General features: G+C 43.0%; 1 protein-coding gene across 1 annotated transcript in view; it reads right to left on the reverse strand.

Moving 5' to 3' along the window:
* The window catches only part of C4H16orf71 (chromosome 4 C16orf71 homolog), a 100,779-nt gene that overhangs the window by 18,727 nt on the left and 56,583 nt on the right, over positions 1-25,469 (reverse strand). Inside the window, exons 13-22 of the mRNA XM_030482253.1 lie at positions 23,187-23,481; positions 21,541-21,647; positions 18,801-18,955; positions 17,445-17,589; positions 14,448-14,570; positions 12,794-12,988; positions 11,182-11,508; positions 9,272-9,334; positions 7,613-7,666; positions 5,399-5,568 (exon numbers count right to left, since the gene is read on the reverse strand). Coding sequence (XP_030338113.1) covers positions 5,399-5,568; positions 7,613-7,666; positions 9,272-9,334; positions 11,182-11,508; positions 12,794-12,988; positions 14,448-14,570; positions 17,445-17,589; positions 18,801-18,955; positions 21,541-21,647; positions 23,187-23,481 — 1,634 coding nt within the window. The remainder of the gene's footprint in view (positions 1-5,398; positions 5,569-7,612; positions 7,667-9,271; positions 9,335-11,181; positions 11,509-12,793; positions 12,989-14,447; positions 14,571-17,444; positions 17,590-18,800; positions 18,956-21,540; positions 21,648-23,186; positions 23,482-25,469) is intronic.

Consider the following 25,469-nt stretch of genomic DNA (forward strand, 5'->3'; position numbering starts at 1 on the left):
TGGGATAAGGAACCACATTTAATTCCTTAGCTGATATATAATGAAGGATTGCAAATACAAGAATTTTTATTCTTGAATTCACACAAGGAAGGAGCCCCACCCCAGGCACCTTGCTGCTAGAGCCCAGCTTCTCCCAAGGGCTGGTAGAATTCCATACACAAGTTAGGATCAGGACTACAGAATCAGTGACCTTAAAACGAGGTGGCTCAGAGCATGGCACTAGATGGGGGCTGAGAGAAAACAGCTCCCCTCCTGGTTTTGCCGCTGATGCGTCGTGCTCCGTGACTCATTTCTCTACCTTCGCTTCTTTTCCAAGCGTGGTTGGTCAGCCTGTGACCACTCCTGAGCAGAGATGTTTCTCTTGCTGCTGTGCAGGTCACAACCACCTGGGATCTTTATTTTAACTAAGGATAGGTAATAAGGTTAACTAGCAATCACTGCACCAGTGAGAAAAGTCTGATCTGGAGGCTGGAGATGGACATAATGATTGAGAAGCACAGGGAAAGGCAGCAAGTGCCTGGGGCAAAGGCTTCCAAGAGGCAGCAGAGCAGAGCACTCGCAGCCTTGCTGACTGCTTTAATTAAGTAAACCCTTAGAAAGCAAAGGCTTGTTGCAGACATCTCTGCTGAGCATGTCAGGGTGTCCATAGCAGCTCTAGGCTGCCTCCTCCTGCCCCTTCATCTAGACAGAGTGGCAGGAGAATCAAGCTCTGCTTCCCCATGCTCCACAGAGAAGGCCCACATCACCACTATGTCCCCTGTGCAGCTTATACACAGCAGCAGCTTTGTTTCAGCTCTCTGCCTGAACCAGCCCATGGTTAGTTACTTTTTTTCCAATTTTTGAGGAGATGAAAACAAGGGGGGAAAAAAACATCATTTGATTCAGCTGAAACACATCATTCATTTCCCTAAGGGGTTTAATTCCTCTATTTTTTAATCTTCTATTCTCTACATAAAACATTTCCAAAAGTAAATCCTATCATTTCATTTAAAATATAGAGATAAACTACTTCAAGGCGTCTTTTGCTTTTCTATTATATGAAACCATTCAGTGTCTTTGACCCAAATCTTCTCTTACTCGCATTCCTCCTCAGCTACATTTCCAAGAAGCAGGCTATGAGTTCAAAAGCACAGACTCAATCCAGATATTCTCCTCTGTATTTGAAAATGCAAAATGATCTATGAGAAAGTCCCCCTGGTTTTAAATGGGTTAGTTAGGTAAGGGGTTTGATATTTGTCCATCCTCCCACCCTATGAAAACATTGGGCAGAGGAAACCCGGGATGTCAGCTACAGCACAGGACTGTGCAGGGAAATTTTAGCACAGGCTCTCCTCTGATAGGAGAGCTCCATTTAGATGAGGATCAAGACTTTCAGCAGGTTATAGTATACTGCAACATGCTGACATTCATTCAGTTCTGTATAATATAAAATTAGCCCTTTTTGCTTAAAATTTTTTGTTAGTTTAAAAGAACATGCATATAATCCACTTTTCTAAGGGCCTTCTCTTTGGGAGATGAAAAACAGTGAGGATGACTTCATGTAAAATTTCAAAAGGGCTGGGTATAACATATCAACATTCATCCACATCAGAAACATCTGCAAAAGAAAATGTTCAGAGACGCTTTCTGTTAAACAGACCAAAACAAACGAACTTATTTTGTTCCAGAGCTTCTAAACACTACTTTTAGATCTACATAACAAAACCCTTCTGTTTCCCGTCTTTCAGTTGTTCCCCAGCAAATATACAGACTTTGGGTTAAAGATGATGTTTTCTCTGATTGCTACTGATGGTGTCAGCAAGTCAGGGTGACTTCTCCCCTTCTGAGAGATCCTCGCATCCACTCTAGACTCTGCCAGCCAAATGCTGTTCTTATTTACATCCTGCCTCTGCACCATCTTCACCGGTGTCCCCACTGACACCCGAGCAGCTGTGATGAGATGTGCAGCTGACTCGAATTCAGTGAGTGATGTTGTTGCTGCACACAGAGGAAGTTCCAGCTGTGCACTGGCTCTGGAGGACTAACAGGATTAAAAAGCAGCAAAATCATCCTTCGGCCTCTACTGTCAGAATCACAAGATAGGACTGGAGGGAATCATCAAGCTACTGAGTCCAGTGACCTGCTCCCACAGGCAATCATATCAAGTGATTCCCAACAGGATGATCAGGTCCCACTGTAAAATCAAGCTTTCCAGCACCAGAACTGCATACTGGTGCTGGGCTGGAGCTGCTGAAAGGAGATCCAGCCTCCATGGGCAGAAATCCCTCCTGGAGTGGTCACTTCTCACAGTCAGAACGTGACCAGGTCCTGCTAAGAGTTGAGGAGACAATGTCAGCTCCATTTACTGACCTTTATGTTTGTAAATTATTCTTAAACTTCAGGTAAAATGTATGGTCATGGCTCCTGTGATTAGATACCTCAGCAAACAGCAGACCAGTCCATTATTTAGTGTATGCCAAAGGCCACACGCTGCTTCAAAGCTGAATGTTAGTATCTAAGTTGCAAAAGCAATCGTGTGTCTGAAATCATGTTGCTGAGGATATTTGTCAATATGCATGTAAATAATCCATTAGAAAGAGAAGGAGATGCTAGGTAGTCTTTCTATGAGTGAATAAACCCCAAATCTGTGATCAAGTACTGTGTATACAAAACAAACTGGCACACTGTGGAACACACAGGAGTTCTCTAGAGATTCTTGGAGATGGATTTTGGATCAGGCTCCAGCTGAGGAAGAGGTAAAAAGCCCTTCTAGAAGGGTCAGGCACACTGGCTCCATGTTCTTCAACAGGAGATGCTAAATTTCAGCAATTTGCCCCCCTATTAAGAACCTCGTTTTAAAATCAGCCCTGTATCCTGTTGTCCCCTAAACTGAGAAAGAGATTGACAATGAATATCACTCTAATTCAAATGCTTTATGTGGAAGTCAGCTATGAGAAATATATCTGCCCCCACAAGCTGTCCTTGTAACACTTAGAAGCTGGACTTTGAAAATAGCCCAGGCCCTGAAGCATGCTTTGGCTTTTTGCAAACCTATTTACTTACCTTGGGAGCTCACCTCTTCCAGCCCTCCCGACTTTCACATATGCTCTAAAACTGAGGAGCCCCCATACAGCAGAAAGCAATTCCTACTGCCCATTCCCCCTGCCCAAAGGCAGTTGATGACCTCTGCTATCTCACTTTGAAAACCTGCCTTTCCACCCCCCAACCCTCATGAACAAAACCCCAACAGTCTGTAATTTTTAAGCTCATTAGTCACCAGCTCTTCCAGGAAACTAAATCAATGCTCAGCAGCTGCTCCAGTGTGTTAGAGAGCTCTGAAAACAAGAGAAAACGTTGATGAAACCACCTCTCTTTAACTTTACCCAGCATACATCAGCATTACTTCCTGAGGTAGACATTTGGATTTTTTTTAAGTGTCTTGTTTCAGATCATCAACTAAGCATTTTTGTATTTAGCTGTATAAAAGCCATATCGGAAAGCACTCCTCCAGCAACTCTTCACAGAATCCCAGACTGGTTTGGGTTGGAAGGACCTTAAAGCTCATCCAGTTCCAACCCCCTGCCACGGGCAGGGACACCTTCCACTAGAGCAGTTTGCTCCAAGCCCCTGTGTCCAACCTGGCCTTGAACACTGCCAGGGATGGGGCAGCCACGGCTTCTCTGGGCAACCTGTGCCAGCGCCTCAGCATCCTCACAGGGAAGAGCTTCTGCCTAAGATCCCATCTCAATCTCCCCTCTGGCAGGTTAAAGCCATTCCCCCTTGGCCTGTCCCTACAGGCCCTTGTCCAAAGCTCCTCTCCAGGTTTCTTGTCAGTCTCTTTAGGCACTGGAAGCTGCTCTAAGTTCTCCCCTTAAGGAGCCTTCTCTTCTTCAGGCTGAAGAAGCCCAGCTTGCTCAGCCTCTCCAGCTCTCACAGCACCTCCGTGGCCTCCTCTGGACTCGCTCCAACAGCTCCATGTCCCTCTTGTGTTGTTGCTCCAGAGCTGGATCAGGACTGCAGGGGGGGTCTCCCCAGAGCGCAGCAGAGGTGGAGAATCCCCTCCCTCGACCTGCTGCTCACGCTCTGGGGATGCAGCCCAGCACACGGGGGGTTCTGGGCTCAAGCGCTCACTGAAGCTGGGTCCTGGGGAGCAGCTGCTCATCAACCAGCACCCCCCAAGTCCTTCTCCTCAGGCTGCTCCATCCAGTCTCCCCCAGCCTGTGTTTGTGCTGTGGATTGCCACAACCCATGTGCAGGAGACCTTGCACTTGGCCTGGTTGGACTTCAGGAGGTTCACATGGTGCCACCTCTCCAGCATGTCTTACCAGTAGCCTGTAAATATTTTAAAATCAAATGCTTGTGCTCCATGGCTTTGCTATCATGCAAAAGGTTCTAACTGTTCCTGATTGATGGTTATGTTAGAGCACTGTCCTGGCATGCTCCTGTCTTCTTCTGGAAGACTATTAAGACTTTCTGTGAGAGAGTGCTACAAACTCTCCGAACATAACCCCAGAACAATATTGATTAGAAAGGCTTGTTTTCTGCAAAGTTAATTGGTTAAATGCCTTCATGAAAGCAATCAAATAACAAGGAAATTAAAAAAAAATGAATAAAAATCTAACTCCTCTAGAATGCCCAGATTTCAGTTTCCTGCCTTTCATATCTTTACACTTGTATCAGGATATTGCTGTTTGGGAAAGAAATCATTTCTGAAGGTGTAAAAGAGCAGAAACATGCACCTATTTTTAGCTAACAAAAGCCTGTAATGCCCCAAGATTTAAGAATCCTCTTTATTGTCTATTAGACACTAGAGATGACAGTAACTCGATTTTCTCTTTTTGCAGGTCATTTTTACAGCCTCTTGAACACACGCTCCTAGAAGAGAGATTCAGCTGTATGTGTAAGATGTGTAATACATGTAATCTAAGGGAACGGTGCTCCAGAGGTACATGTTCTCTGGCAGTGCAGTGGATGTTTCCCAGCTCCCAGGTTTAAACACATGGAAGGAAAGCCAGGCCCATGTGCAAGGGGGTTGGTTGCTCCTTAGATGTGCCCTACCTGGAATGACCTTAGGGAAGGAAAAGAGGACACCTGTTTTACAGTTAGAGAGTCAGCATTGCAACTTGGCAACTCCACTGATTCCTGGGAGGTCTGTATTGCCCAGATCCTCCAAACTTTTGTTTTAGAGAAACCAGGTCTGCTGCTTTATGGCATGTAATAAAAGAAACAGTCAGCACATCAGCTTGCTTTGTGTCTGACACCGGTACAGAGCTGACTGTTCTATATAGCTCACTTCAGCAGCTCAGAAATCCCGGATGGGAGGTTTGGGTTTTTTTCAGGAATGGATTATTCACTAGCTAACATATTTCCCCACTCCAAACCAAAGTGTAGCCACAGGTCGACCAGTTTCTTAACAAACCTGTTTCACTTCAGAAGAAAGGAGTCCTAAGGCAACGCCTGGTTCCAGGTTTATGTGTTTCATGCCAACCACAGTGAACTTTTCTAGGTTTAGTTTTCGGAGGATCCTTGCAAGACTGCGGCTCCAGGCACCGGGTTTGATCAGCAGCACTGTGCAAAGAATCTGGGCTCCTGTAACAAAGCACAGAGTGAAACGCAAAGCTGCTCCTAAAATCCGAGGTAAAACACACGGCACAATTTACTGGCCTGGACAGACATCAGTAGAAGAGGCTTATCTAAAAGCTGGCATCAAGTTCATGAAAATTTGAACAAAACAAGTCCAGAACCCTCTTCTCCCCCCTCTCCCTCATCAATGCATATAAGGTTTTGTTTGATTTTTAGTTTAGAAATATATCCAAACAACATAGGCTTTTAGATTGTTTTTCCCCAGGAAATCTGCTCTGAGCCCAAGAAGTTTACGTGGCAAGTCTGTAGGATAAGACTCAATTCTTTACATTAATATGAAAATTTTAAGAGGGATAAAATATTCCCTTTCACATTTTTGATGTCAACTGTAGTGATTATATGATATAATCCTTAAGACAGCTATTAAATTCTCATTCCTCAGTTTTGCTTTCGCTATCTCTAGCAGAGCTATGTTTCAGAGAGGCACTAACAAGCACGACAGGTCCCAATTAATGTTATAAACCTATTACAAATAGAATTGTGTTTAGTAAAAATAAGATTTCAGTGAAACCTCCTTTGCTCCTCACAAAGCTGCCCCAGCAGAGCTGCCAGCTGCCAGCTGCAGCTCTCTGTGCTGGAAGAAACAGAACAAACCAGGCCTAGAGAGTTTTGCTGTCTGACGACACCAACTGCATCAAAAGGCAGAAAATACAGAAATTTCATTTTTAAATGGCAGCATTTTCAAACTACTAGTTTTGCTAAAGTACCTTATAACTAGGAATATAGTTAAGATTCCCAACATCCGAATATTGAAGATAATAAATCTTCAAACATCCTTTGAAGATTTATTGACAACAGTAGTGTCAGAACCAGTCAGTTAGGGCCCATTAACTGCTGGTGCCTAACCATGTCAATTAGCATGAAGCATGAGGTTATAGTACTGCAGGCTGCTCACACTCATCCATGGTTAGCTGTTTGTATACATAAAGTGTCATTTTATGCTTCCTCTATCCCCAATACTAATTATACAGATGTCAATGCAATGAAGCATCAACTACACTACGTATAATTTAATGTATACTGTTATTTCCAAATGGCATGGTACTGATTCATGACAGAAATATGGGATCAAAACTAAAAAATTGTATTAGTGCTCCCCCACTTGATATGGAAACTTAACCCTTATTATGCAGGGATAACCCTCCTCTTAAAGATCCGCCATTTTATTCACATCATTCTTGAACAGAAAGGTTTAAATGCTATAGCAACAGCCTGCAAGTGCAGGAGTAAGGCAAGCCACTCAGATCCATTCAGCTGCTTGCACACCGAACAGCAATCTCAGCTGTGTTCTGTTACATGAGTCCTCATTGTCCTCCAGATGTTTTACTTGCCATCTGCTATGATTCTGGGAAAACATTCCTGTGGTACGTGAATCATTACACACTGTGCATTTATCGACTTCAGACACTTCAGGAGGGATTTGTTTTGCATTGCTTTGCCATCTTGGTTTGGTCAAAGACACGTGTTGAAAACCTTGTCACCTGGAGTTGGTTTTATCTCCTTGGTGATTATAAGTGACAACAGCAAGAGAAAATACCTCTTTGGCAGCCTCAGACATGCCTGATTTTCACATGTCTAGCCCTGGCTGCTTAGTGGCCTTTCCAGCTTTGCCCAAGTTGCCTGCTCTTTGCTATGTTTTTCTGCTTTATTATGCTTTTAGATCCCTTCCTCACAGCCAATGATTTTCCCCCCTCCGGAAAAAACTACATAGGTTTTGATTTCATAGTGTAACTGTGAAAAATACTATTTCATATGCTATCTATATGCAATACTCTACATATGTGTGGAGCTTAAAATAAGTGTAAACTCAAGAGAAGCAAATATCAGATTTTCTGGCATGTTCAGAAAAGAGTGTATATTCCTGCCTGTACTCAAGCCTAAGGAAGAAGTTGTTACAATGCTTTTTACTTATTTTTGGCTGGTACATCTAGATGAGTTAGTTGCACAAAGCCCTTCCCAAACCGCATTTTCCCCTTTGCTCTTCTCTCACCTGTTTGCAAGTAGGTGAACAGGGATTCTGCGTGGCATCTCTGCCTCTCTCCCACTAAATGAGAAAAGCAGAGAGACTTGAGTAAGTGCTACGCATGTGCTGGGACAATCATTTGAGAATGTAGCCATCATCTCTACATAATGCAGCTATGACACACTTATTCTAAAGCATTATACTGGGACGCTCATGGCTTGATTTCAGCTGTTGGGATGTAGTGGGATGTCCTGAGTGGTGATGTTCTTCTCACTTTTCTGGTAAGTCCAAGCCTTGCTGTAAAGGCCTGCAAGTACTAAATCCTGTTGATTCTTAGTTATCTTTTCTGTGTGTTTCAGAGAGCAGCTAATGGTGTGCTCCCAAGGTTTCTCAGTCAAGTTAGAAGCTGCCTTGTTTCCAGTGTAAGTCCTAGAAGCTCAGGTGTTTTGTTTAATGTCCTCTCTTGTGCCCTTGGAAGCAAAGAAAGGCTCTGTCTTCTGACTACACCCCTACTGAGCTCATAACTGTGGTTCAGTCCTCTCCTCAGCTCTGCTGATAAAACCTCACTGACATTTCCCAGCAGCCAGGAATGGTCGCCTCAGTGGTTCTTCATAAGAGCAGAGCAGTATAAAAGGAGCCTGGTGAGTCAGAACTTAAGACAAAAGCCTATATAAAAATGTTTCCTTCAGTCTCATGTAAAACCTTCAGTGACCTGGGGAGGTGAGGAAAATTTAAGGCACTTCAAGGCATGTGTGATTCAAGAAGTTATCTAGGACTGGGGTACAATGAGAAGCTTGCATCAGACTGATAAAGGACTTTCTTTCCAGTGATTGACACACTTAAGCAGTGTGGCATGCAAGGCAGAGAAAACTAAAATCTGTTTGTCATAACAAAATTACCATTCCTTTGTACTTATTACTGTCTGAAATCCCTGTATTTCTGTTTCCCAGGGCAATGTATCTGGAAGGTATCTAGGCAAAGTGTTCTTTCCTTTTTAATGAGACCTTTTTCTCTTTCCACATGTCTGTCATTTATTTTGCTGGAATAATAAGAGTACATAGAGAAGGTGTAGCCAGCTCCAAGGTCCATGCCTCATAACTTTTTAGCTCACATCCTCACGGTAGCAATTTTTTTTCTTTACTATTGAAAGAACTTGTAGGACCTGTGAATTCTGTGGTGACTTGGGTGGCACTGTAATGCAAATGTCAAAGTCACTTGTGTGAGACTAAGGAAATGGCATTCTGCTCCCATTTCTGTCACTCACTTATTAGGAAATGGTGGTCAACACATTTCACCTCTCAGTTTCAATTACCCCTCTGGAAAACATCCTGAAACTCATCTTTTTTGAGATCTACGTCTGCAAAGGGCTACTAAAGAGTAGCCGTTAGCTGATCTTCTAACCTACATTCCCCACCAGCCCTCGATAGGTCACATCCAGGCACACAGAGAACTTCATAGAAGAAAGGTGATCTGGCAACACTACCACCTTCCTCCAGTAACAAGTGGACCCCTCTGGCCTTTGTTTCCTAATTGCCTGGGATTCTGATGTCTAACCAAAGGTTTACTAATCCCATTTTAAGGACTCTGACAGAGGACATACATAGAATTATAGTTTTCTTCAGTCTAAGAGTATAAAATTATTTGGTTTTATTCAAGAGGCAACTGGTGCATAACTTCTGGTCTTACCTTCAGCCCTGGGCCTCTTGCCAAGTGGTGGCAGGTATTTCATAGCAGGGCGGTGTTCTGCATCTGTAAAAGGAGGGAAATGTATTGTTATGGATTCATAGATGGAGACCTTCTCTGTTTGGGAGCATGAGGGGTGACAAAGGTGATTTTATTTAACAGGGAAAATGGCAGACATTTGACCAGCTGCAAAATATTGCAGAGCTGTTCTCCACACAAACACCTCTCCATTCCTCCCACAATAAAAACAGGAGCAAACATGTAATGCCCTTGTAAAAGAGATAGTGCAGGATGCTAGAGTCATGCTTCAGCTATGCTCGTTTGCTCTTGACAACAGCTTTGGTGGGAAAGGCTGGCACCATGATTACAACCTTCCTCAATAAACTGATCTCACAGTTGTGCTTTCATCTTATCCTGTCTTTTGGTCTCAAGATAACTTTAATGAAGGGCAGCAATGCATCAATTCTTACAGTTTTATACACTAATTTGAGATGTCTGGTGCCTTCTTTTCTAAAGACCTCTTTTTCTTGTTCTCCTATCTCACATAAAACACCCACATAGTTCACTGTCAAATCTAAGTTTCTGTGAGACTGTGCCTCTTCCCAGACACCATCACATTTTGTTTTTTCTATTTAGTAAAGCCAATTTGTTACTCTGCACTACTACACTGTGTGTTTGACACGAGTATCTAAGTTTATTGACAACAAAGGACCTTTCTTCCCCACAGAAAGGTAGGGGAAGAGCTATAAATTACAAAGCATGAATGCACTTCTGGAACTGCATCACTCCTTCTCAGTTGATATATGGTGTTACCACAATCTTGATTTGTGTTTCTGAATAATCAGGAACTGTCAGGCTCAGAACTGTTTATCTTTACGTGTGAGGAGTCAGGCATCCCCAAGAACAGAGGTGATATGCCAATATATTTCACATTGGAAGAAAACAGTAAGAGCTCATACTCTGCTGCTCCAAAGCATCCAATATCAGTAACACCATAGTCTGTGCAGTAATTTAGCTTAGAGGCATGGTTCTACATTTCTTATTTCAGGAGGAAGCTCTCAAGTTTACTATGCTGAATGATCAATGCTAGCATATATCACTGTAATCGGAGAAGCTTTTGACAACAACAGTCTCCTCTCCTCGTAGAATGGTTTGGGTTGGAAAGGACCTTAAGATCATCTAGTTCCAACCCCCTGCCACGGGCAGGGACACCTTCCACTAGAGCAGGTTGCTCCAAGCCCCTGTGTCCAACCTGGCCTTGAACACTGCCAGGGATGGGGCAGCCACAGCGTCTCTGGGCAACCTGTGCCAGCGCCTCAGCACCCTCATAGGGAAGAATTTCTTCCTAATATCTAATCTAAATCTCTCCTCTGTCATGAATGAACTGTTCATTCTCTTCCAGGATGAAAAGTAATTCTCAAGAAATCTGCTTTCTTTAGCTGTTGCAGAGCGGTTGTGCCTTTGGCTCCCCAAGTGCAGAGCAACGCTGGAGTATTTGCCTCAGTGAGTTAGGCACCACAAATAGATGCCCACATTTAATTGGGATAGATCTTGGCCTCTGTTTCTAAGTTTCTCTTATATACAGAGGCAAAACTACAGTATTATTTACTGGTCCTGCCAACTACTGTAATATCAATTTAGTATTTATGGAATACCTCAAGATCTTTAGAGAGGGCACTAGGTCATGCAGAGCCACATGAAATTAATAGGCTAACTTGCAGATGACCTCAACTGGCTCCTGCTGATTTCATATCCTTCATCATTACTCAGCCAAGCCCAGAATTTAACCCCAAATTATTACACTTTTCTGTGACTGAGAAAAACACATAGCACTGGATTGTTTTGTCCAGATTCAATAAATTCCTGAACACCTTATACCCAAGGACATTATAAACACCAAAACCATGTCTTACCAGTTACAAACTCTGTCTCTGTGAAGAAGAGGATGGCTTGTCTGAATGTCAGCTCTGGGGTCAGGGCCATTACTATCTGTAGAAGACTGCCACTTTTGCTCAGCTTCTCCCTCCACTGTGTTAATCTCTCCAATGCATCTGCAAGAACTCTGAAGGCATTGATCCGCCGTAATGCACACACAAGGACTGGGTTTGACATTAGTGTATCAAGGCTGCTTTGCCAGGAAGTATCTCCAGCTTCAAAAGGGGTTACTTCTTTGGCCTGACATCGAGTGAGATGGGGCAACCACTTGAGGCCAAGAAGCTCAAATCCCAAATCGGGTTCTTCTGCAAGTGAAGAGAAATCGGTTTAGCATCTATTTAGTTGGTAGCATGTGTTTCATAGAAGCTGTTTTTTCTTTTGGAGACAAGTGCTCTAAATTCACATGGAAATTTTTTTTACTAAACAACAAGTTCCAAAGCTTTGCCCCCTGTTGCAAAATGGACTATAATGCAGATACAGAAATGAACAGGGAAAATCCACAAGATACAAATGCTAGGAAATTATATTACAGTGAAATAAAAGATGAGCTATCCGGGAAATCAACAGGGAGCCATGGAGCATAAGTGTCCTGATTTGAATAGAGAACACAACTAATGGAGAAGAGTTGAAAGGGAAACACTGAAAAAACACTGATAACAATGTGGTTTGACACAATATAATCCATAATTATAGATCCTTTACCACCTCTCATGATGTTCCATTTTAAGCTATATTCATTATAGCAGTAAGCTACAATTTAACACCAACTTGTCTCTAAAGTAGCTTAAATGTTGTGCTTGTAAAGTAGTCTTACATCCCATGTAGCAAGATATTTAGGGGCTCAATCCATGAGTGCATGTTGCTGGAAGTTTCTGTCAGCCAGAATCTCTTCCTTGCTTACATACTATGGAGTAAGTGATGCAGAATTTAGTCCATAAGATTGTTTCAAGAGAGTACAATACACATAGTATAAGACAGGGTGCCAGACTCCTGCCCTTTATGAGTACACTCCCTGTACTATTACACCTTGTTGCAATTTGTATCATGAAATTATCTAAACCCATCATCCTGTTTAGCACTTGACCACACTTTTCAAGCTTTTGTGAGCACTTAATGTGGGGAGAGCGTGGTTATTCCTCCTGTGTGCATGAGGAAACATAGCCTAAAGTGGGGAAGTGTTTTGCTGCTGAGCACAAAGGATGTCTGCGGACAGAATAGAGTTTGTGACTCCCGAATTCCCACTGCTGTGCCCCAATTACTCTGTCTCCTGGCACTCAGGGAGAGACACAGTGCTCTGGATTACATAAAAGGATTTGTAAACCTAAGCACAGCTTTCAACTAACTTGACACTCTCTGAAGAACATTATGCCCACCTGAGCTGTTTGCAATAAGGAAAGTGGCCTTGCCCATGGCTAACTAGCCATGATAAATTCTTCAGCACTTTAGGCAGGTAAGCAAAGAAACCTACCCTCCTTCCGCAGGCCCCTTTCACCACATGTTTCATCATGTTGCTGCTATGATAAAACCAGGATAGATAGGATGAACTTTTCTGACCAACTTTTACAGCCCTTCCCAAGAGCTGGGAATCACCTGGGCTCTGAGGTTGATTACTGGGCCCAGGAAGAAGGATTTGGTGAAGGAGCTCTCCAGCACTCTTCATAGCATCCGTTCCAACCACCGCCAGCATGACAACTTGCTCCATTTCAGGATCAGAAGCATAGGTTCGATTGCAGAAAAAATCCAGAGGAATGTAATGGGGCTCCGGCACCGCACTGAGGTTTCCTCCTGCTCAGGGAGATCATCAAAACGAGTTACCCCATGAAAAGAAATCTCAAGACTTTAGCGTGAAGGAACTGACTAATTCTCAACTGAGCAAGGGACAATGCCTCACTGGGTACTACTCCTCATGCTGCAGCTCAGTGCAGCCTGAAAAAGGATCACGCGTGAGGAGCAGCATCACAGCAAACCCTCACTGATTAGTCACACTCCTTAACTGGAAGGACTTTTTGCCGCATAAAGCAAATATATTCCATTGTAATTTTGATATCCTTACTCACACCATTAAGCAGAGTTGATATATCTGTATCCAAATGATTGAAGGCATCAGTTTCAGATTGATAACTAATGACTGACTTCACATTAAATTGATACTTCATTTGCATTCTAGGACATTACATGGCATATAATGGAGGACTAAATTGGGAACTGGTACAATAGCATGCAGATGTCCACCTTCCTTTTGGGAACATTGTAGCTTGCAGAATCCCCAGCCCATCAGAAACCTGTGTTTAATTTGATACTCTTTCACTACATGATTATTAAGGAATTGTATAGATTAACAGTTACTCACTTAGTTATTCCTACATCTTAACATTCCACAATGCTAGAAAATGGTGAATGACATGCATTTGATAATTATTTTTCCTTATGATCTGTGGGAATTTAGTTTTGGAAAGCAATATACTTCCACTAAAAATCCTGATATTCCAAATTTAGAATAATGTACCTAATTAAATGAAACTATATTAACCTGCTGAATATATAATAAAACACTATCCTGTAGTTAGTGAAATAAACATCTGATTACCATGACCTCCAAAGGTCTAGAACTAGGAGGTTTAAGACTCTCCTACCCATCTGAGTCACAGAGTTATAACAGAAAACACATTTACTTGCTTTTTTCAAGTCCTATCAGTTCCTCAGCCTTGAATGAGTAAGTTACTGAAGTGAATTAAACTGCAGAAACTGAAATGAAGAACATCTAAGTGAAATGAAAAAGTGCTTTCCCTGCACCTCCAGAAGAACTACAGCTGCCAACAGTCATCACTGCAGCAAATTCTAGTTTGACACTCTTAACCACCAGCTAATCACAGTTCAATATTTTGACTTCTCTTGAGACTATGGCAATAAATACAAATTGATTGGATATTAACCTTTTAATTATGGTTTAAGGCTTAACTGGTTGTTATCATGTCACATTTGAATAATTTATTTTCCCACATGCTTTTTAATTTACTTTACAAAGGTATTTCCATTTCATTTTTCCATTGATTCTGCCATCATTACTCAGCAACAGAAGACATCCAATGACAGTTACTGTGACTGACAGACAGCAGAACACTAAATGAGTTATTATAGACAACAAGCATATTCCTAATGAATTTCTAATTCAGGAAAATCCCCTAATAAGGTTGTCAGACCTTGTAAAAGCCAGAGCTATGCACTTCCCATAACTTTGACCTACCCAGTGCCTGCAGCAAGGTCTCGGTGTAAGGAGCCACATGAAACCACATGGAGGGGTCATGTCGGGCAGTGGGAGCCTGGCTGCTCTGCCCATAGCCTTGCTTTGCCAGTCCATCCATCAGTCCTACACACAGAAGAAAATGTGAGGAATACAGAGTTCTGTGATATAGTCTGACATGAAAACACTCTTCTTATTGATACCAAATTAAATTAGTATTTCACTGAGTTTATTTCCCGGATTTTGGTGACATTATCAGATGTTTGGTTTCATCTGATCACAGTTCCATTACGGAGATATTAATGAGGGTCATGCTGAGCTTACTTAAGAAACATGAAATGCACCTTAATCATCGTCTCTCCCTCAAACCATGTTCGCTTACAGTGGGGCAGCAGCTGTTGAAAACCGAGGCTTGGCCACAACTTTCTCTGGAAACACCTCTGCTTTGTGACCAGCACCCCACTTGTTTCTATTACCTTCTATCTCCTGCTGTGAACCAAAAAATGGAACAAATGCACCAAAGATGCTACACTGCTCTTGAATTATAATAAGTCTCTTAAATAAAGTGGTGTCCACAAGGAAGAGAGGTCACAAACCTTGAACCCAGTGCTCATGTGCAGGCCCTTGAAGTGTCTTGCACCTCAAAGTGCAAGGCCAGTATCCTGCATCCCTCCCAGAACCATGTGGCCTCAGAGGCGCTGCTAGGATTAGAGACCTGAACAGAAACATTATGTTCTGCTCATGTAACTCCTGGTCTGGAAAATATCCAATTCCACACCATTTTTACAGACACTAAGTGTTAGAAAACAGCAATCTCTCAGTTCCTGTTCTCCCTCTAAAAGGCCGGGCTATGCACAGGCAGTGCATTAAGGCACTGGCATACAGTTCACTTCCACAATTAGTTTAGCCTTCTGTAATAATATTTCAGACCACAGTTTTAAAGGCTTGTTATTTTTTAAATTACTTTATATACATTTGATTGCTTTCTACCATACAAGCTTGTCAAAAAATCTACTGTAGTGTAGTGTGAGGAATGGATTATTAGTACTAGGGGCTGATGGCAAACTTCGGATGTCAAACACAGCACTGACAGGGAATTTGAGCCTGTACCACTGGCAATCACCTACCTGCTTTTCAAAATTCAGATGCCATGAGTAACCAAACCACAGCAGCAGCATTACCTGCTGCTTACTCAAACTCAATGTGTGGCAAAAGGTAAAGCTTGGGCAAAAATTTATGGTGTTTGATCCTCAAGACACAGGTCCAATACCAAGGACACCTACCTATGCTCTATTTCAGGAATGATTTGCAATGATTCAGCAAGGATTTGAGTTTTTCCTTACTTTGACAATTGAAGAGCTGTCAAGACCTAACTGCTTTTCAGGGGTACAGATTACAAATGCAAAACTTCTTAGCATGGTATTTACCCTACTCAAATTCTGCTGCTATTCTGCACTTCTCAGAGGCCAAACCAAAGCTTGTGTGGCAAGAATGTCAGCTTTCCATCGCCAGAGCTCTGGAATATGGACTAAGGGATCTCTCTGGGTCAGTTCTGAACCAACCGCAGAACACATGGAAAGAGGCATTTTGTAAAATCCATCTAGAAACAAAGGGAAAAAAAAAAAAAAAGGAAATGTTCTCTACAGTGAGGGAAAACATTTACCTTTCCAGAATATCTTTTGCTCCAGTGCCCGCCTATATATTCCTAGTGGAAATTTCCCTGTGCAAAACATGTAAACACTGTAAACATCATCTGTGGCACTTTGAGAAAAGCAGCAGAAACTGTACTACTTTAATGAGCAACTTTCCTTGGGTCTACAGGCAGCAGGTGACATGGTGCTGTAATTAGTCTGCTTTCAGAACATTCTGTGATAGTCTCAGGAGAAAAAGCAGAGGCCTTTTTGAACTGTCATTTTTACCCAAGCTTCTAAATGTTCTTTCCTATTGTGGATAGATTAAAGGAAGAAATTGGGCAGTGGCTGAATGTCTCCATCATGTGCTACTTGAAGTGGCATGAACAGAGGGGTCAGCAACAGTGATCCTCTGCTCTCAGCAGTGGTGTCTCAAGGGGAGATACAGGAATTAACAATCCTGCTGCAGGCAAAGTGCAGGCTGCCGGAGCAGGAAGAAGCAGGCAGCACAGGGTTCTTTGTTCCCTACTGATCACCCCTGTTGCCTGTGATCTTCCCTGCTTGAGAACAATGACAGCTCATCCTTAAGAGCCTTTTTCTGAACCAGAGCCTTAGAACAGAGTCTGACTCAAGTAAGATGATTTGGGGCAGCAACATGTCTGGCTTTTGGCAGTCCTTACAGTTCAGTTCAGAGTTACAGTTCAGATCCTTGGAAGTCACAAGTATGCAGAACCCAGAGCTGAAGTTGACAGGATCAGATGCTATCTTCGCATACCTGTTTTTTGCTAACCTACCTCTCTGTGCAGTTAAGAATCCCTAAGAGGAGTTTATTGAGGTAATGAAGCCAGGCCCGCGAAGGAGATGTACAGAAGGAAGCCAAGAGAAAAAGCTCATCAATTCAGAGGAGGTTCTAAGTCAATATAAAGGAAGAACATCCAATAAGGATGGTCAAGCATTGGAACAAAGGCCCAGAGAGGTGGAGGAATCTCTGTCCTTGCAGAATTTCAAGAGCTGAGTGAAAAAAGCCCCTGAGCATCCTGATCCGAATTTATTGCAGATGCTGGATTGAGCAGGACACTGAATGAGAGACCTTCTGAGGTCTCTTCCAATATGAATTACTTTGTGTTCAAGAGGACTCCAGTGACAAAGATCAAACACCTGGAACAGATCAATCTGCTCTGTTGGATATGTTGCAGTGACTGAGTTACACGTTGGTCTGGAGATACATACAGCAAAACTACCAGGCCCTGCTATTCTCCATAAATATTCCCTCCAATGCAACAACCATGGTTAGTCTGCTAATGTTCAGCTCACACGCACTGAAATGCAACCCTCCTTTTCCCAGGTTGTTGAGCAGTGGAGGCATTACCTTTCACCAGTGCAGGAATGTGATGACAAGCATTCTCCTTCCTCAGCAACAAAACAAGACAGTGCATGTGTGGTTCAGCAGAGAGCTCTCCTCTTGCAGAACTGTCGGGAGAACTTGAAATCTTGCTAGGGCAAAATACAGCAACCTGAAATAATGAGGCCCACATTAAACTACTAAATCCAGGTATAATCACTATAGGGCTCAAGCAAATAGTTAAGTTACAACAAGAAACAGCTCACCAGCTGAGCCATAGTAACTTCCAATAACCAGGCGTTCATGTGTCATCTATTCAGGAGACAAAGAAACTTGATTTCAACCTCAGGGAAGAGTCTCAACATAAAAATGTTCTGCCCTGCAATTGGGCTGGACTAAAACCACATCTATAACTCAGCTGGTATGTGATGCCATCCTGTCACTCATGCAAAATTGATCTTGAATCCCAAACAGATTATTTTTCAGAAACATTTAGCTCCAGACAGCACACTGAAGCAATAGTTTATGTTGTTATCTTCTTAAATGGCCATTTAGGAGCATGCTTAAAATGTTTGGCTATTTGGGCTGTAGTATTCCATAAATAAGTCATGTTTATTCCACAAAATATTATGGGCAGGAAAAGCATTATTCCTTAGGCTTTGTCACAGGACAACTAGAGAAGAGGGGGGTTGTACACCATTTAGTTTGCAAAATGATGCACCTCCTGATTGACATGGCAAATGACTCTAAGCATGGTAATTTAGAGTAAGGGGTCCACTCCTTGGTAAGAGAGTGTCACAGGATTCCTGGGTGATTTATCATGTTAAGAAGTGCAGATCTGGACTTCTTGCATATGTTAAGCTTGATTGAAATCTTGTATCTATGATTATTGCTGTTTCCTTCGGCTGACTTGTCAAAATGCCAACTGCATTCTAACTCAAATCTATCATCATGTTAGACAGAGCTTCAGAGAAAAAGAAGAAAAGTTGTTATTTTTTGACAATAGGAAAGCTCTTTTTGCAATCCATCTGGAATGCATTAAACCAGGAGACTTCACGCTGAAAGGCCATAAGCAGTCCCACAGGGACTGTGAAGCACACAATCAAACATGAATCTGTCAGACAAAGACTATTCTCCTGAATACACATTTGCAGATCTGAAATTGTTGTTTTGGTTTACGGGGCTACCGCCTGCTCTTGCTTATTTTGAGGTCAGTGGTAAAATTCATGTTTGCTGCTTGGAGTAGGCAAACATATAGTAGGAGGAAGCCCAATTATGAATTTACACTTCTGTTCTCAGTGAGAGGCTGAGGCCTGGTGGGATTTTCCTACTAAAGAAAAATGACACAAATTACACAGCTGAGCTGTGTGTTCATTCCAGTACCTGACTTTGTGTCATGCTCAGCACAGCAGCTTGCTCGGGTGAAAGCTGCAGCTGTCTGGCTCCTTGCAGGACAAACCCCTGATGAGTACAGACTGAAATCACGTTACCATATGCACAAGGAGATACCACAGGTGACACCATCAAAATGACATCCCCTAGATTAAAAAGAGGGTAAGAAAAGCAGCATATTATTTCTACAGAAGCTGTGGTATCACTGCAAGACAACTCTGACAGTGGCTAGTTCCAACTTGAAGCACATCTCAAATGGCGACACTATTTTCTGATTTATTTTTTCTATCCAGCTCATAATGACTGCTGTCAGATGCCAACCTAGAATGGCAAAGCTTAAGGCATCATGAGCAATATCTTTATGAAAGATCTACCCCAGACATTCCATCTCAGATGTATCTAGCTATCTATTAGCTACTCACCTACCTTTGAGGTATCTGTGCTCTCAGTTCACATCAGCCCTTGCCAGGCTGTGTTTGAGCTGTTACCTTTCTGCTTCTTCTTGTTCCTTCTTTAGTCCTGTCTTTAACATTCCCCCAGAGCTTGCCTTGCAGCACGGGCTCCTGAATCTTTGGATCAGTCTGTGATCATGACCTCACCTCACTCTTTGGTTTGGTACCACAGGTGGCTTCACAGGTTCCTATCCTTGGTCATTATGACAGTGGTACCAGCCTTCTCCCTCCTACCCAATTCTCATCCACTAGGTCTGGCTGCTCATTCTCTCCTTGTATCCCTCATCCCAGTAGATAAGGTTGTAGAAGCAACTGGAGTTTACATCAGGTTAGAACCTTGGGTTTTTAGGCTCCTGTTTTCCAAGTTGAATTCCAAGCTCACTGCCTTTGGCGGCAACAGATGCTATGAGGCAGCTCAGGGGAAAGAGCCTACAAGACCTCCTGAGCAGTGTCTAAGCCCCATTTAGGTACTACAAGACAAGCTCAAGACTTCCTTGAAGCCTCTGATCTGAGGTCTTCACTTTGTTCAAATCTTATCATGAGTCTCTGCTTTTACCATCACCTTCATTACAAGCCCTAGTCCTAATATAGCTTTTTGTTCTGCACACAATGTACATTCAGATCTCTACAGCCTGCCAAGAGTGAGCTCTGAAGACAAATCCTCAGTATCGCTTCTACATGGGTTTCCTCTACACTGTCCCATTATTTCCTTTTAGCTCTAATCAAATGATATAATGAGGTTGGAGTATTTTAGTCTCTGTGTCCCAATTACACTTGTGATTTGGGGGCAGGACTATCAGCAGTGAATGTTTCTTTTGATTCTAGACTTTATATAGGGATATCTGTATGCCCAGGAATCTGACCAAGGCTCAGCCTGGTAGTTCAAAGCCATGGCAACAAAACAAGAGAAAGCTTGTATTTATTACCAAGGATGGGACAGGCAGGGTACTTCTTTGCCTAAAATGTCTATTTAGGCTTATGGCTTTAATTCTGCTGGCTTTGAGCCAGACTGACATTAGTGTCGCATTCATTATATGTGAACCAGCAAAATTCAGGGTTGCAGGTGGTAAGATCTTGTTTCCTCTCTAGTTGATAACACTTTAAAAACCAAGCATCTTTCACATAATACACATATCCCAAATCAACTTTGAACAGCCTGGTCTAGTGGAAAGTGTCCCTGCCTATGGCAGGAGTTTGCAACTGGAGGAGCTTTAAGGTCCCTTCCAACCCAAACCAGTCTGGGATTCTGTGAACAAGAATCCCTGCTAGGGTTGGTAAAACTTTCATTACTAAGGAGGAGTAGATATACTTGGTGGGAGCTGCAGTATATTTGTTCTGAATGCTCTGCACGGGTCTACCTTCCTGTCTTAAAGAGAAGCTGCTGGAGACCTGAGGGAAGGAGTCAGCAAATGTTTCCTGTCCTTTAAACACCCTAGGGTGTCTGCTCCCAGACCACATTTTCAGCTTCTCTTCCAAGAGTCATGATAGAGTTATCTATCTGAGGAGCAAGGCTTGAAAGTGACTTCCTGAGCCCAAATACAGATGGAATGTGGTGTGGTGTAACTCAGCAGCCCACATCAAATGTGAATCATTAATGGCCATAAAAGGAAGGGGAGGCAGAAAATGTGACTCATTCCATCAGCAGCAACCAGCTGCCATCGATACCAATCCCAAATAACACAGAGCCAATGGCTGTCTGCCAGGCTACCTGAGCTCTACCCCATTATAAGAAAGAGACAAGGGGGATTTGGGCAGAGCCAAGTGATAGCCAGTTAATATTAGCCCTATGAAGTGCTTTCCTTTGTGACTGTGTGGTCAGTCCTGCCCTGAATGAAGTCTTAACCATTTCATCCCCTGAACAATTATATTCAACTCTTCAACCAGTAGAGGTAGATGATCTCTAATCAGATAAACATGCAGTTTAAGGCAGTGATAGGTCTTCCACATGACTGTTTCTTTGCAGATCAGGTCCCTATGTGCAGAGATTTCCCGTGGGGTGTTGTCTTATTTTTTCTTTTTTTACCCTTCAGTGAAATCTAAGCAGCCTACAGGACTCCAGCAGCTCCTCCCACGGAGGATGAGGTGATAATTCTCCTCTGTCACTTCATTTTAGGCAGCAGTGTTTCACTAGAAATTCATTCCTGCCTCTAGAACTGGCCCAGTTACAGCACTGAGGAATCCAGGGAGGCAGAATGTCCTGACTCAGGTGCACTGCAGTAAGGTAATATTGTCAGTGAAGGAGAACCATAACACCTTACAATTCATTCCCTAACACTGACCTGTGGCAGTTGAGACAAGCATCGCTAGAGGTTGAGACAGCACCATGCCCTGGAGATCAACCTGTTCGTCATCTGCTTCTGCCCTGGTTGATGAAGGGCTATGTGAGCTAAAGAAAAACAATAAATATTAAAAGCTGTTACACCAGGTTCTGACTCAAACCTACTTTCTGTAACAAACCCAGGGCCACAGAAGCTTCTCTGGTAAAACTACTTTACTGGAAAATCCATTTCAATCCCTTGACCATAACATGAGCTGCATCAAGATCTCTCTGACTAAACATCTTCTCCTATTACTTCCCCCAAAGCTCTCTGTGTTCAACTAAAGATAGCTAATGCAGAATAAGCCAGCTTGGCAAAGAAATCTGGGAATTGAGCTATGTGTCAGGCTGCATCACCAGAACTTTTCCTACCCACAGATACATCATAGTTGCTACTCACTTTTGGTTCTTTAGCCCAAGTTCAACCAGTTTTAAAGGTTGCTGTTGGACAACAAGCACAACCAAGTCTGGCAGAGATGCTCGTGCCAGTGAAACCTCCACAACATTCATGCACACCCGAAAGCACAAATCACAGCACAGTGAACATAAGGTGTGGTTCTGAAAGCCAGGGGCTGACAGCAACTCAAACTGCAGTGTGTGAAACAGTTTGGCTGGGTCTGGGAAGCACAGGCTGCTCAGGCAAAGCTGCCTGCCTCATCGCTTGCCACCACTGAGCTGGCTGGAATACATCCTGCTTTTTCACTCCCAGGAGACCATGGCATTTGCAAGTATAATCTGAAAACTGCAATCTGAGTTGCAGTTTGTACCTTGTCTCCCAATGGACCAAATTACCAGCATTAGGAGAAAGACAAGTGCATTATTTAGAATGTAGTGGTGCTCTGGACTGGCTAAGTTATACCAGAGGAGCAGAATTCATCATTTTTGTAAGAGGAAAAAAGCACCCTTGAGGAAAATGCACAAATAAATAAAGAAAATGAAACTTTTCAAAATTCATTTTTTTCAAATCTTAAAAGTAAAAATGATGAGAGTCATTGTTCATGGCCCAGAAGAACTGAACTCTGACACAAAATCCCTCCATGAGCATCAAGTTAATTCTGCATGGCTGCACTTTGCCACTCTGCAGAGAGCATCAATGGGCTGTGGATTACCTCACCTCTAGCCTGCTGCCACTGACCCGGTGTGCCACATGGCACCCAGTATCCAGGATGAGAAGGGATCTTTAACACCCTGCAGCCCTTCCCCAGCACCAGGCACAGCTGGAGGAGGTTTCAAATCAGTCTGATCAGCTGGATCTGGTACAGCAGGTCCAAGTGCAGATGCTGCAAGGTTATTAATTACAGGCCTAGTTACCAGGGAACAAGTGATGGGGAGCAACTGCAAAAGCCCCATATCTGACACCTTGATGCATGTATTAGGTGCTGCAGAGGAGACTGTCCTGTGAGAAAGGGATGTTTGCGCAGAGTAGTAACTGGTTTGGAACTATAAAAGTAGGAAGATTGCTCCCATCCTGCACTCTTGTTCACTGAGGCCTTTAGCAGAAGGCTGATAGATAAAGACAGAGCACGACTAGCTGTGTGGCTGCCTGGCCTCCATGTCACACTTTGCCCATGGGAACCACCACGGTTCAAAACCATGCAGGGCCATCACCTTGCTCTGTTGCACTGGGAATCTGGACGCAGGACACCAGCATGCAGTGCTGATGCAGCAGCCCTCCCTCCAAACCAGAGGCAGAGCTCCCTGTGTGCATGGCTGTCTAGGACGGGCAGGTGGATGAGAGGCTCCTCTGGGCTCCTGCAGTAGATGGCACTGATGGAACTGCAGTCTGTCACGCTGGTCAGCCATGGGGCCTGCAAAGTGCTGCTTGCTTCAGGACCTCTCATGCTCAATGCCATCACTGGTGGAACCTTGCTGGTCTTTGAAGTATGGGAAGAAGGCAGCTTTTCTGTGAAAGACAGACATATGTGTGACTACAACACGGAACAGCCCACCCCGAGGTTGTTCATTCCACTCAAGTGCTCTTTTCAGATCTGTCATAACTGGACTTCAACCTACTGCTTACCTGTCCTGTGGGTGACATGCTGGCAACCAGCTGGATTTTTTTACCCAGCAGTAAATCTAAGATTATTCAAGGTAGTCTGCTAAAGAAAGAAGAGCTGGTTGCCTCAGATTTGTCATGGGAAGGAGTGTGCAGAAGGTTATTTACTATGAAGTAGCTGATACACTAGAAGTCAGCACTAACTTCTTGTACAGGAGGTTGTTCATTCCCATGAGGAATGCTGGGGCATTGAAGGGGAGAGAGAACAAGAACACAAGCCTCCAAAGAGGGATGTTTTCTGTGATGTTCATCAGATATGAGAAAACTGGGAAAGGGATTACAAACTAGAAATCTGCAGACTTCTTTTCTAGATTATTTCCTTCTGTATCCAATACAGATTTTGTACTATGATGTCAGATGACATATCCAGGCAAATATTTGATTGGGCACCTTTATTTCCCTGCCAGGACTTGTGCTTAGGCTTCCTTTATTTCCTGCAACAACTCTTCCCCATGTCTCCAGCAAAACTTCCTCCATGTCTACTGTCAGGATAGTTGGGGCCCAGTAAGTAACCCCAGAAAGAGAGCAAATTTGGCTCCTCTTCAGTTCTTACTGCAGATGTCAAGAAAAGATGCAAGGTGTGCCTTTTTCTTCCCTGAGGATTAAAAACATTTTCAGTTACCTCATTTATTGCATAAAAATCAGAAGCCAGAAAGTAAGTGTCCAGAGCAGGCAGATAACAGAGAAACTGGCTGTATATATTTAAAACAATAATTTTAAAGTTTTCAAGCTAAGGGTACAAATGTGATTTACTAACTCACATAAGCAGTTCTCAGCTCAAATGAATTATCTCTTCATACAAAATGTTCCTAAATAATGGTGCATGGTACAGAGCATTGAAGCAGATCTGCTGCCTGTCATCTCCTAATGACTGCTGATTTTATGGTTTTCTTATTCATTTCTGGAGTCCTTCTTAATTTCTCCAGCTATCAGTATGAACGTATTACACAGCACTGAGCCAACCCCAACTGCAAGCCATTTCTAAGGCAGTCTGCTCCTGTTGTTTTCAAATGTAAAAAGGGAGCAGGGAGACAGGAGAGTTTTCCTCTGATTAAGCTGGTCTTCAGTCACCTTCTGCCTGAGGAAAAGGAAGCCCATTTCTCTCAGCCTGCCTATACCTTTCCCCAAGAGAAATAGATTGCCTGTATTCATGATGGTGTCACATACAAACCTGTCAGGAGAACTTCTTGGCTTAAAAGGAAGTACAAGCCATGCTAGAACACAGGGGCAATCTCTATACTTAGCAGCTAATGTAAAGTCTGTTGCTCTACAGTTATATTGCATTAGCAACTAATAATATTCTGGATGTGCTTTAAGAAAGACATCATTAACTCTGTTTCAGAAATGGAAAAACAATAAAGACCTGACTGGTGCATGGCAGTATGTGAAAACACTGGAGTCTAATGTTAAAGACTCAGTGATTTGAGTTCAGAGACCAATATCATTTTTGTTTACCTTATCTTGTTGCTCTCCCATCTCAGAACAGCTTCTCTTGGCAAATATGATATTTTGGTGATGGCTTGTCAGCCAATGCAATTACAGGACAGCTAGATCAGTAATTTTGCCATGCTTCTGAAGTCCCATGGGCAGCAGGATAGGGGAAATTGTGGAAGGGGAAGCTGGATTTTCTGCAGCTAAAACAGTCAGGAAAGTCACTGGGAACTAATTTAGCATATTTAACTTTAACTGACACAAGTAACCCTGGAGCTCAGGGCACTGCAATCTGGGAAAGACCACTGCAAGGGAACACAACTGAAGTTTGAGACACAAAAATGTATCAAGAGTTAAAAATTCAACTCCTGGATATTCAATACTGGGAACAGAAGGAAAGAATC

This window comes from Strigops habroptila, chromosome 4 (assembly GCF_004027225.2).
Source record: "Strigops habroptila isolate Jane chromosome 4, bStrHab1.2.pri, whole genome shotgun sequence".
NCBI lineage: Eukaryota > Metazoa > Chordata > Aves > Psittaciformes > Psittacidae > Strigops > Strigops habroptila.